Here is a 12,523-nt window from a genome sequence, read left to right on the forward strand (position 1 = left end):
AAATTTTGGACGTAAAGATTTGCTGGTCAGGAAACAGAGATGTTAAATTGGAGGCATCTCTATTGCAGTGGTCTTTAAATTTTATTATGTATAAGTATCAGTTGGAGAAGTTTCTAAAATGAAAATTCTCAGGCCAATCAGATTCTCCAGACATGGGGTAAAGCCCAGGAATAATTCAACAGGCAATTCTTCTACCTGTAGAAGGTACAGGTAATTTTCCATACTTTGAGAAGTACTGATTGGATGACTTGAAATAGTGAGTCATGTTTCTAGCTATAGGAAACAGAAAGAAACTAAGAAAACATTCTTGAGCAATTGAGTCAGTTAAAGTTGAGCTGAACGGCCGAAAGGAAATGGGTAGTTGGGTAATTTTCTGGAAAATTTTGGACAAATAGTGGTCCTTGCTCTAAGCACTCTGATTTGGCTCTGCAGATGATGCCAAGATTGCACTACATCATGCAATATTTCAATTCCCTGTGCATTCTTCACTATTTTATTAAGGTCCTTCCTTTTCTTTGCCATAGATTTGTGTGTCCTTTCCATTCCAAGACAGATGGCCATGCAAAATGCCATTAAGCACATCCAGGAGATGATACAGAGCAGAATAACTTTATTTAAAACAGAAAAACTGTTGACAAATGTTAATTGGACCTTAGTAGAAGAAAAAACCAAGATTGAATACATCATTCCTGTGAGTTGATTCCTGGCAAAAACTAGTCCTTTCTCTTTCTCTCTGTTTCTTTTATTATGAAAAACTTGATTCTGTTGGTTATAGGTCAGGATACTGAAGAGAGATACATTTACTAGCTTTTTTCTATCAGCCAAAATACTCTGAATTCTGTTTCTGAACAGATGTTGGTGATCTAGCCTTATTTGCCAAATATGAGAGAACTGATGTTTTTACAAATAGGCTGATTGAGTAACTATGAATGGCCTCTGCCAGGGTGATATTTTCCAGCTGGTTGAGAAAGTGAGCGATCTCTCCCTGTTCAAGTACTATTCAAAAGCAGAAAACACAGGCAGCTTTAGAGAGCAGTCAAGCATAGACCGGTTTGGGGAAGAATTTGGCTTCTAAATCTCCCCAAATGAATAGTTACTTCACCACAACTGAAAGCAACATTTCTAACATGGAGAATGTTTTCCACTTACACACAGCCCTTCATTTTAGCAATTCTGATTTGAGTTTTGGAATCTTGGTAGAGCAGGGTATTTGACAGCTCCAAATCCTTTTTGCTTATTTTTAACTATCTCTGTCTGTTTAGCCTCCTCAAGTTTCAAGTGACAATAACGCGAAGGAGGAGTTCCCAACAGATGAAGTTTTAATAGAAGAAGCCCGATTGCATGTAGCTATAATACAAATAGTTAGTATCCTTCACATAATCTGCTTTTTATTTATGTATTTTATTCTTGCAATGTTTTTAATTCTTACATATGGTTTTCAAGTGACTAGAAAAATTTTCACCTTTTGATTGGTTGTTAAACTTTATGTTTGATTTATGAAAGTTAAAAAAATAAAAGAAATTTCTAAGGCTTTAAATTCAAGTCACAAGCCTTATTCTATTTCTAAGTCTAGCAAATTTTAGCAGTTCACTTTTAGGGAGCCTTTGAATAATATTTTGTGCCATTTATACAGTTAAACATCTTCAAATATTTGAAACTGCTTTCACAGATTTAAGTATGTGAGTTCCTTTTATATAAAATATTCTCAAGTGCTTATTTAACTCTTGTAAATCTAATAAGCTAAAATAAATCTAATGAATCAAACATTCTCTTAAAATATTTAAGATTTAATATTTGAATATTATAATGTAAACATAGAAAGATTATGAGATAAAATCAAGTTTGAATCAACTTATCAAATTGTACATTTAAAATTGGGGTTTTATCCTAATAGTACAAATTTTATTCAAATTTACAAGTATGTGAAATGCTCATTATGCCCAGAATCCTTCCTTTTTATTTTCATTTTAGAACCTATTGTGAAGAATTTCTAACGCATACAAAAGTAGATAAAATAGTGTACTGAACCTCCATGTACCTATCACTCAGCCTTCACGAACATCCACACATGACCAGCCCTGCCCCATCTGTACCCTCAGTCACTCCCACATCTCCCAGGTTATTTTGAAATAAATCCCAAATGTTATTCAATATATCATTTCATCTGCAAATATTTCAGTATGTATCTTGAAATTTTAAAGTCTTAAAAAACAATAAAATACTAATATTGTGCCTAAAGAGTAATTCCCTAATAACATCAAATATTGGTCAATGATCAGATTTCCAGTTATCTCATAAATGTGATCAATGCATAGTTCCAGTTTACATCTTTAAATTGCATTTCAATGAAATCATATATTGCAGTTAGTGAATATGTACTTTGCTTGCGTGCGTGCTATCGCTTCAGTTGAGTCTGACTCTTTGCGACCCTGTGGACTGCAGCCCACCAGGCTTCTCTGTCCATGGGACTTTCAAGGCAAGAATACCAAAGTGGGTTGTCATGCCCTCCTACAGGGGATCTTCCTGACCCTGGGATCAAACCTGCATCTCCTGCAGCTCCTGGCTTGCAGGTGGATTCTTTACTGCTGAGCCATCGGGGAAGCCCAGAATATGTACTTTAGGTCTCTTTTAATCTATAAATTCCTCTTTTTTTTTTTTCTTTTGAAGAACATATTTCTTCTTAATACAAAAACACTAACACTATATTGTTTTAAAAACATTTCTATAGTTAATTTAAAATGTTCTCAGAATTTGGAAGGTTCTTACCCAGAGATGTAAAGTATGGTCATGAATTCTTTGTAGAACCAATCCCCTATTGAGAGGTAGTGTCTATATCCCTCCCCATCATTGAACTTGGGTTGCTCTTGTGACTTGTTATGACCAGGAGTATGTAGCCAAATGACTTTGGGAATGTACTGGAGCCTAGGCCTTGAGGAGATTTGCAACTTCCCCCTTCTTCCACTTTGAATACCACCCTCAGATTGTCATGTGAGGAAGCTGGCCTAGCCTTTGAAGAATGAGAGACCATACAGAAGTAACCTGAGGCATACAGCTGAGAGTCAGTACCCTACTACCAGACTTTGCAAATGAAGCCACTTTAATTTAAGGCTTGGGACAGTAGACTCAAGCTCTTGATGGTAAGAGATGCAAAGAATTTGTGACCATATATAATGTACCATGTTCTGCCTACTGGCCACAAATATTTATACCCCTCCTACAAAGCAAAGGGCTTCCCTGATGGCTCAGTGGTAAAGAAACCGCCTGCCAAACAGGAGATATGGGTTCCATCCCCAGGTCAGGAAGATCCCCTGGAGAAGGAGATGGTAACCTACTGCAGTATTCTTGCCTGGGAAATCTCATGAACAGAGGAGCCTGGTAGACTACAGTCCATGGGGTCACAAAGAGTTGGACATGACTTAGCTTTCAGAAGAGGTGCAAAGCAAAACACATTCATCTTTTTCTAAGACACTGTATCCCACCCCCATCCCCAGATAAGCTTTATTCCATTATGGTAGCAGATTCAAAGTCTGTTACCTCATGATGTTCATTTAGTCTAGGATTGCTCAGGCTCCTTGGTTGTATCTCTTTAAGTATGATTCCTCTTGATACACAGAACAGTGGACTAAAAAGAAGTTACCTGTCTCCTCAGCCTCCGCCTCCACCGCCAACCCCAATCCCAACTTTCAGTGGTAATCAACAGACACTTCTGTTCAAGAAGGAAGAGAACAGGAAGCATTGATTAATCACTGGTCCTTGGCAGTTCTGAAATTCAGCTGGGCATATGACCTAGTTCTCCCCATTCTATTATCATAGGAGGTAACCCATGTTTGGGCTTCCCATGTGGCACTAGTGGTAAAGAACCCGCCTGCCAGTGCAGGCGATGTAAGAGATGAGGGTTTGATCTCTGTGTTGGGAAGATCCCCTGGAAAAGGGAATGGTGACCCACTCCAGTATTCTTGCCTGGAGAATCCCACGGACAGAGAGGAACCTGGCAGGCACTGTCCATAGGATCGCAAAGAGTTGGACACAACTGCAGTGACTTAGCATACATGCACGTAATCCATGTTTGTGACTGAGCAATTTTCTCAGACTGATTTCTGCCAGTAGAAATGGAAATTCCTATTCATTAAAACTCTTTATTGTCTTTTTAAGCCCACCCTGATACAATTTCCTTAAAAACTCTGTGTTTTCAATAAGTCTGATTGTAGTCTGTTCTACTCTGTAATTCCTTTTCATACAGGCCACATGCCAGACGATATGGGTCTGAGAAGCCTTTAGTCTGCTTGAGAGGGTAGGCTAAGCACTACCTTTAACCTCTAAGTGGTCTTATCCAAGGGTCTTGAGCCACAACCTTGACTTGATCTTGAAGCTGAGGCCATATTTTACTGGCGGAACTCTAGATTTGATTTTCATTCCCTGATATTTTACCACCTGGAGAGACTGCAGATGGAAAATGGGTTTGGTTTTCAACCTGGCAAATCATGGCCTCTTTATATTTTCTGTAATATCTGCTTACAGATTGATCTGTTACCTTTTGGTTTACCTCTCTCTTCTCATACATTATCACATGCAGCTAGAGATAAAAACAAATCTTGTATATTAACATATACATGCGAAATCTAGAAAAATGGTACAGATGAACCATTTCCAAAGCGAGAATAGAGATGCGGATGTAGAGAAACAGACATGTGGACACAGGAGGGGAAAGGGAGGGTGGGACAAATGGGAAGAATGGGATTGATATATATACACTACCATGTATAAAATAGTTAGTGGGACTCAGCTGTATAGCATGGGAGCTCAGCTTGGTGCTCCATGACAACTTAGATGGGTGAGATAGCAGGTGGAGGTGAGAGGGAGGTTTAAGAGAGAGAGGATATATTTATCCTTATGGCTGATTCATGTTGTTGTACAGCAGAAACTAACACAACATTGTAAAGTAATTATATTCCCCAAAAAAGTTGACCCTTCAGTATTTCTAGAATATTTGAAATCCATAAATCTCTTTAGCCAGATTTATAAATTTATTAGGCACAACTTCTACTTTCCAAGTTGCCTTAGGTGACGTTATGCCAGTTGTGCTAATTTGTCATAGCACAACTGCCTCCCTCCAGCCTTCTGCATCAGTTTTCTCACTGCTTTTCCAACTTCCAGTCTCCTCATTGCCCTTCTAGCCTCTACTCACCACCTAGTCCCAAAACTAACAGCACACGGTTTAGCTTTTTGTTATGGAGACTCTCCACAATTAGTACTGATTTCTGTTTTGGTTAGCCTTTGCTATACTACAAAACCTAGTGGCTGAAAACAATGATTTGGTATTTCTCACAGTTCTGTGGGTTGGCAGTCTGGATGATTTTGTTGCTGGTCTTGCCTGGGACCACTCATGTGTCGGCTACCATCTTAGTTCAATTGGGGTTGGAGGGTCCAACATGTCCTCACTCACAGATTTGGCAGTTGACTATGTTGTATTTCAGGGCACTTTGGTTCTCCTCCATGTGGCCTCCTATCTTCCAGTAGAGTGAACTGAGCTTCTTCACTACATGGTGATCTCTGGGTTCCAACAGGGTGAGAAGAGGAGCTGCAAGGCTCTGGAAGTTGAATAACATCATTTTCACTCCCATTCAATTAGTCAAAGTAAATCCCAAAGCTAGCCCAGATTCAGTGAGTGAAGAAGAGCCTACCTTTGAAGGGAAGAGCAGCGATGTTAGTCACAAAGAGACCTGGGCAGCTGTGTTTCATTGGGACCATTGTTATAATGACCTACCACATTTACTTTTTAAAGCAATAATCCCATGTAGTGATCCACTCCATGTTATCTTTTTTTAAGAAATTGAAATATATTTGATTTACAATATTGTGTTAGTTTTAAGCATATAGCATAGTGATTCCGTTTTTTCAGATTATATTTCATTATACGTTATTACAAGATCTTGAATATAATTTCTGTTGCTATACAGTAAATCCTTGTTGCTTATCTATTTTATGTATTATAGTTTATATATGTCAGTATCATATTCCTAATTTGTCTTCCTCCCTTTCCTTTTGGGTAACTATAAGCTTGTTTTCTATGTCTGTGAGTCTGTTTCCATTTTGTCTATAGATTCATTTATATATTTATTTATATATTCACTTTTATTTTAGATTCCACATGATATAATATTTGTCTGACTTGCTTCACTTAGTTTGATAATCTCTAGGATGATCCAAGTTGCTGCAAATGGCATATTTCATTATTTTATATGGCTGAGTAATATTTCATTATATATATATTCAATGATATATGTATGTTCCATGATATATATATGTATATATATATATATATATAATATAGTCATATCTTCTTAAGCCAGCTGTGTTAGCAGGCACTTGGGTTGTTTCTGTGTCTTGGTGATTGTAAATGGTGCTGCTATGAATGTTGGGGTGCATGTACCTTTTTGAAATAGAGTGTTGGGGTTTTTTGTCTATATACCCAGAAGTAAGATTACTAGATCATATGGTAGCTCTATTTTTTGTTTTTTAAGGAACTTGCATACTGTTCTTTATAGTAGATGCACCAATTTACATTTCATACCAACAATGTACAAGGGTTCTGTTTTCTCCACACACTTTCTGCAGCATTTATTATTTGTAGCCTTTTTTGATGACAGTCATTCTGACCAATACGAGGTGATACCTCACTGTGGTTTGGATTTGCCTTTTCTCTAATACTTAGTGATGTTGAACATATGAAGTAAACTCTTTGAGTTGTATAGATTTTGAGTTTCCTGAAGCCAGAAATCTTTGTGTCTTTTATAACATCCAAGGGAGTACTTTGCAAAAATTGAATATTCCGTAAATATTCAAATTGAATGAAATTTATTGCTTGCTATAGTTTTTGAAAAGTATATTTTCATATACTGAGTTCAATAATAATAATGAGGGCTATGTAAAGGTCAAGTAGAGTATATTTCACTAATGTTTTTGTCCTTTGTAATTTTTATTTAAAATTTTATGTTTAGAGTAGCTTTGAAAAGCAGTGTAATGATGGAGTCCTCAGTGTAGAGGCAGCCCGGACATTAATTGGTGCAACCAAAAGCTATTGCCATATCCAAGGAAAGTAAGTGTAATATTTCTTTAATTGATATTTCCAAAATTGAATGGGTATGTGATAAAGAATGAAGGCAGCTGAATGTCCAGATTGATCAATCTTTTTTTTAATTTATTTTTTAATTGAAGGATAATTGCTTTAGATTGATCAATTTTTTTAATCTTATCTCTCTGCCTGTCCATCCATCTGTCCATTCCTATTTTACTTGTTTATACTTTTCTTCCCGAAAATTCACGAGTTTGATGACATTGGGAGTTTCTGGAGGAAGATTTAACTGCAGAGCAATTATATGAGAGGAAAGGGGAGCCATTAAAAAGAACCCACATAGTTTTAATTATGATTACAATTCTTTTGTCTTTATATCATATTCACTAAATTACTGCATAGGGTAGGTAAGAAGGCCCGGAGCCTACTATTAAATTGCTCCCTGGTGTGGAGCAGGATCTGGAGAAATTGATCCAGCCTATGAAATTGATAGGGGCTTCCTAGGTGGCTCAGTGGTAAAGAATCTGCCTGTCAATGCAGGAGACATGAGAGATGCAGATTCAGTTCCTGAGTCAGGAAGATCCTTTGGTATAGGAAATGGCAACCCACTCCAGTATTCATGCCTGGAGAATCCCATGGACAGAGGAGCCTGGCGGGTTACAGTCCATTGAGTCACAAAGAGTCGGACACGACTGGGCATGCGTGTGTGCATGGAACGGATAGATGCAATTAAATATGATGGGAAAAGCTCAGTATCTTAGAGATATATTGATATCCGGTTACAGTTCTGGTAAACATTAGATAATGAATGTTCTAAGAGAAAGTTGTAGAGCAACAGTGACAGGAGATTCTTTCTGGGTGATAGTTAACATTTCATCAGCCTGGTAATATATTTGGGAGATGCAGCATCAGTTCCTAAATAAAGTTTGGGAAGGATAAGGAGTTCAGGACCAAGGAGAATCTTGGGCTAGGCAAGGCATGACAAAAGGAAGCTTGATTCTGAACCTCAAAGAATTGGACTGGAGAAGTTTTAATTATATTCTACCTCAGGTGAGAAAAGTTTCAGGGACATGGACTTTAGGAGTCTCATGCTAAAATTGTTTCTGTTCCATGACCGTGGGTGGTTAGGTGGGTGGATACAGAGGCATATTTAATAAACCTATGTTACATTTATATTTAGTATAACTTTTCATTTTATATTACCCAAAGGTATAGCACTTGGTTTTCATCATGTATGTATATTTTTCTCTATTAGATTCATGAGTATTTATGATGTTTCAACTTATGTAAGAGCTAGAAGTTGGCTTGTGAAGTTTAAAAACATGTTAACTTTCTTGGAATATCATAAAGATAAGATGCCTCTTACTCTATATGGGTAAGTACTGTGAACCTTTAATAGCAATGTACTTGAACATATGACCTTTTTTACATTGTTAAAATAGGCTACCTTGATTTTTCCTAAAGAAAAACCTCAACTAATATTGCAGTCAACTCTTATTGACTGAGTAGGGAGGCAGCAGAGTGCTTACTTCTCGTTTTCCATTCTGTTTTAGCAATTTCATTGACACCTCTAGTAGAATGGGGGTAAGAAAAAAAAAGAAAAAGATGGTTACATTTGGGTTCTTCAAGTCTTAATAGTCTTGTCTTAGTGTCACATTACATGTTGGACTTCTTTCATATTCTTCAGGGGTGCTTACGGGTGAGAAATAGCAAACTCAAAGACTAGATTTAACTTTTAACTTAATTTCATCTGTGGCATGGGATGGTTCTGTTGATGTCTATAATTAGGAAAAACACAGCATGGCCTTAATAAACACCTACACCCAATGTCCAAAATATCATAAGATACAGATTTTACTTAGCTCCTATAGACTCTTTCGTTATATAAATTGTGAACTTACACACATTTTAGACCAGAAATACAATATTTTTCTACTAACAAAACATGTCAGATGAGAAGATACTGGGACCATTAATGTTAATAAATTTTAAATGGGTGTTAACATACTTTTCCTAGTAAATTATGGTCATTTTTTACTGTCTTTGATTTATTAAGTTTACAGAAAAATATAAAAAATTAAAACCCTAGGGTTTTGATATATATCTATGTAACATCTTTTTGTCAGTTTCTACTTTAGATGAATAGAAAGAATTTTAGAAATATGTCATAGTAATTATTAAGTAAAATATATTTTGTCCTGTTCGTAATTTTAAGCAATACTGATGTCTTTCTCTAAATTTCTTTCTTTCTTGCTTTTGATGTATGAATCTTTGCATTATTCCTGTGTGCTATTATTAGTCTTGATTTTTAAAAAATGCTCTCCAGACAAATCTTAAATAATCCTACCCTACACCTAAAGGAGCTACAAAAAGAAGAACAGACAAAACTCAAACATAATAGGAAGGAAGAAATCATAAATATCAGAGCAGCTGCTGCTGCTGCTGCTGCTAAGTCGCTTCAGTCGTGTCTGACTCCATGCTACCCCATAGATAGCAACCCACCAGGCTCCCCCGTCCCTGGGATTCTCCAGGCAAGAACAGTGGAGTGGGTTGCCATTTCCTTCTCCAATGCATGAAAGTGAAAAGTGAAAGTGAGGTTGGTCAGTTGTGTCTGACTCTAAGTGACACCATGGACTGCAGCCTACCAGGCCCTTCCGTCCATGGGATTTTCCAGGCAAGAGTACTGGAGTGGGTTGCCATTGCCCTCTCTGATATCAGAGCAGAGATAACTGAAAGAGAGACTAAAAGGCAATGGCAAAGATAAATGAAACTAAGAGCTAGTTCTTTGAAAAGACAAACAAAACTGACAAACCTTCAGCCCAACTCATCAAGAAAAAGAAGGACCAGATCAATAAAGTCAGAAATGAAAAAGAAGTTACAACAGAAATAAAAGCAATACAAAGGATCATAAGAAATCACTACAGTTATATGCCAATAAAATGGACAATGTAGAAGAAATAGACAATTTCTTAGAAAGGTACAATCTCCTAAGACTGAAGCAGGAAGAAGTATAAAATATGAATAGACCAATTACCAGTACTGAAATTGAATCAGTAATTAAACTCCCAACAAACAAAAGTCCAGGACCACATGACTTCACAAATAAACATTTAGAGAAGAGTTAACACATATTCCTATCAAACTATTCCAAAAGATTGCAGAGGAAGGAACACCTCTGAAATCATTCTAGAAGACCAACATCACCGTGATACCAAAACCAGACAAAGATATCACACAAAAGAGGAAATTATAGGCCAGTATCCCTGATGAACATACATGCAAAAATCCTTGACAAAATATTTGCAAACCAAATTAAAAAATACATTAAAAGGATCATACTCTATGATCAGGTGGGATTTATCCCAAGGATGCAAAGATGGTTCAATGTTTGCAAACTAATTGGTGTGATACACCACATTAACAAATTGAAGAATAAAAATCATATGATAATTTCAATAGATATGGAAAAAACTTTTGACAAAATTTAACTCTCAGCAAAGTGGGTATAGAGGGAACACTCCTCAACATCATAAAGGTCAGATGTGACAATCCCACAGCTAACATCAAACTCAACAGTGAAAAGCATTTCTTCTAAGATCAGGAACACAAGTCCACTGCTGCTACTTTTATTCAACATAATATTGGAAGTCCTATCCACAGTAATCAGATAAGAAAATAAATAAAAAGGATCCAAATTGGAAAGGAAGAAGAAAAACTGTCACTGTTTGCAGATAATGTGATACTATACATAAAAAAATCCTAAAGATGCCACCAAAAACCTACTGGAACTCATCGCTGAACTTGGTAAAGTTGCAGGATACAAAAATAATTTTAAAAAATCTGTTTCACTTCTATATACTAACAATGAACTATCAAAAAGAGAAATTAAGAAAATAATCCCATTTGCAATTATGTCAAAAAAGAATAAAATACCTAGGAATAAATCTAATTAAGGAGGTAAAAGACCTATACTTGAAAACTATAAGACACTGATGAAAGAAATTGAAGACAACACAAACAAATGGAAGGATGCACCATGTTCATGGATTGGAAGAATTAATTTTGTTAAAATGACCATACTCCTCAAAGCAATCTATGGATTGAGTGCAATCCCTATAAAATACCAATGGCATTTTCCCCAGAAGTAGAACAAGTAATTCTAAAATTTGTATGGAAACACCAAAGACCCTGAATAGCCAAAACAATGTTGGGAAAAAACAAAGCTGGAGGTATCATTCTTTCTGACTTCAGACTATACTATAAAGCTACAGTAATCAAAACAGAATGGTACTGGCATGAAAACTGACAAATGGATCAACAGAACAGAATAGAGAGCCCAGAAATGAACCGACACTTATATAGTCAATTAATCAATGACAGTAAGGCAAGAATATGCAATAAGGAAAGACAGTTTTTTAAATAAATACTGTTGGGGAAACTGTACAGCTATAACCAAAAAAATCAATCTGGACTACTCTTTTACACCATGCAAAAAAATAAATTCAGAATGGGTTAAAGATTTAAATGTAATACCTGATACTGTAAAACTTCTAGGAGAAACATAGGCAGTAAACCCATTAACATTTGTCTTATTAACTTTGTGTGTGTGTGTGTACATGGCCTCAGGCAAGAAAAACAAAAGCAAAAATAAACAAATGGGACTACATCAAACTAAAAAATTTCTGCACAGTTAAAGAAGCTATCAACAAAATTAAAAAAAGCCACCTACTGAATGGGAAAAGATATTTTCAAACAATGTATTCTATAAGGGATTAATAGCCAAATTATACAAAGAACAGGTTTCCCAGGTGGTGCTAGTGGTAAAGGATCCACCTGCTAATGCAGGAGATGTAAGAGATGTGGGTTCAATTCCTGCATCTAGAAGAGCCCTGGAGAAGAGCATGGCAACCCACTCCAGTGTTCTTGCCTGAAGAATCCCATGGACAGAAGAGCCTGGCGGGCTGCAGTCTATAGGGTTGCAAAGAGTTGGACGTAACTGAAGCAGCTTAGCACAAAGCACACATACAAAGAACATTTTTTAAAAAAGCCAAAAAACCTGATTTAACAAGGGCATAGAATCTGAATAGACATTTTTCCATAGAAGACATACAGATGACCTGTGGGCACATGAAAAGATGCTCAATATCATCAGTCATCAGGGAAATGCAATTCAAAACCACAATGAGATATCATCTCACACTTGTCAGAATGGCTATTATCAAAAAGATAAATAACAAGTGTGGGGAGGATATTGAAAAAAGGGAGCCCTCATGTACTGTTGATTGGAATGTAAATTGGTGCAGCCACTGTGGAAGATAGTATGGAGATTCTTCAACAAATTAGAAATAGAACTACCATTTCCACTTCTGGGTATTTATCTGTAGAAAATGAGATCACTAATTAGAAAAGATACGTGCACCTCTATGTTCATTATAGCATTATTTATAATAG

The 12,523-nt window shown here is 36.4% G+C and overlaps 1 protein-coding gene across 16 annotated transcripts in view; it reads left to right on the forward strand.

Annotated features, from left to right (window-relative positions):
- SLC9C2 (solute carrier family 9 member C2 (putative)) overlaps positions 1 to 12,523 on the forward strand; it is a 100,327-nt gene that overhangs the window by 48,810 nt on the left and 38,994 nt on the right. For all 16 annotated transcript variants that reach the window (XM_081493774.1, XM_081493772.1, XM_081493779.1 and 13 more), the window contains 4 exons: positions 525 to 691; positions 1,263 to 1,361; positions 6,999 to 7,096; positions 8,328 to 8,447. In XM_081493774.1, the coding sequence (XP_081349900.1) occupies positions 525 to 691; positions 1,263 to 1,361; positions 6,999 to 7,096; positions 8,328 to 8,447 (484 nt within the window). The remainder of the gene's footprint in view (positions 1 to 524; positions 692 to 1,262; positions 1,362 to 6,998; positions 7,097 to 8,327; positions 8,448 to 12,523) is intronic.

This window comes from Giraffa tippelskirchi, chromosome 5 (genome assembly GCF_054371585.1).
Source record: "Giraffa tippelskirchi isolate mGirTip1 chromosome 5, T2T-mGirTip1v1.2.pri, whole genome shotgun sequence".
In the NCBI taxonomy this organism is placed as follows: Eukaryota; Metazoa; Chordata; class Mammalia; order Artiodactyla; family Giraffidae; genus Giraffa; species Giraffa tippelskirchi.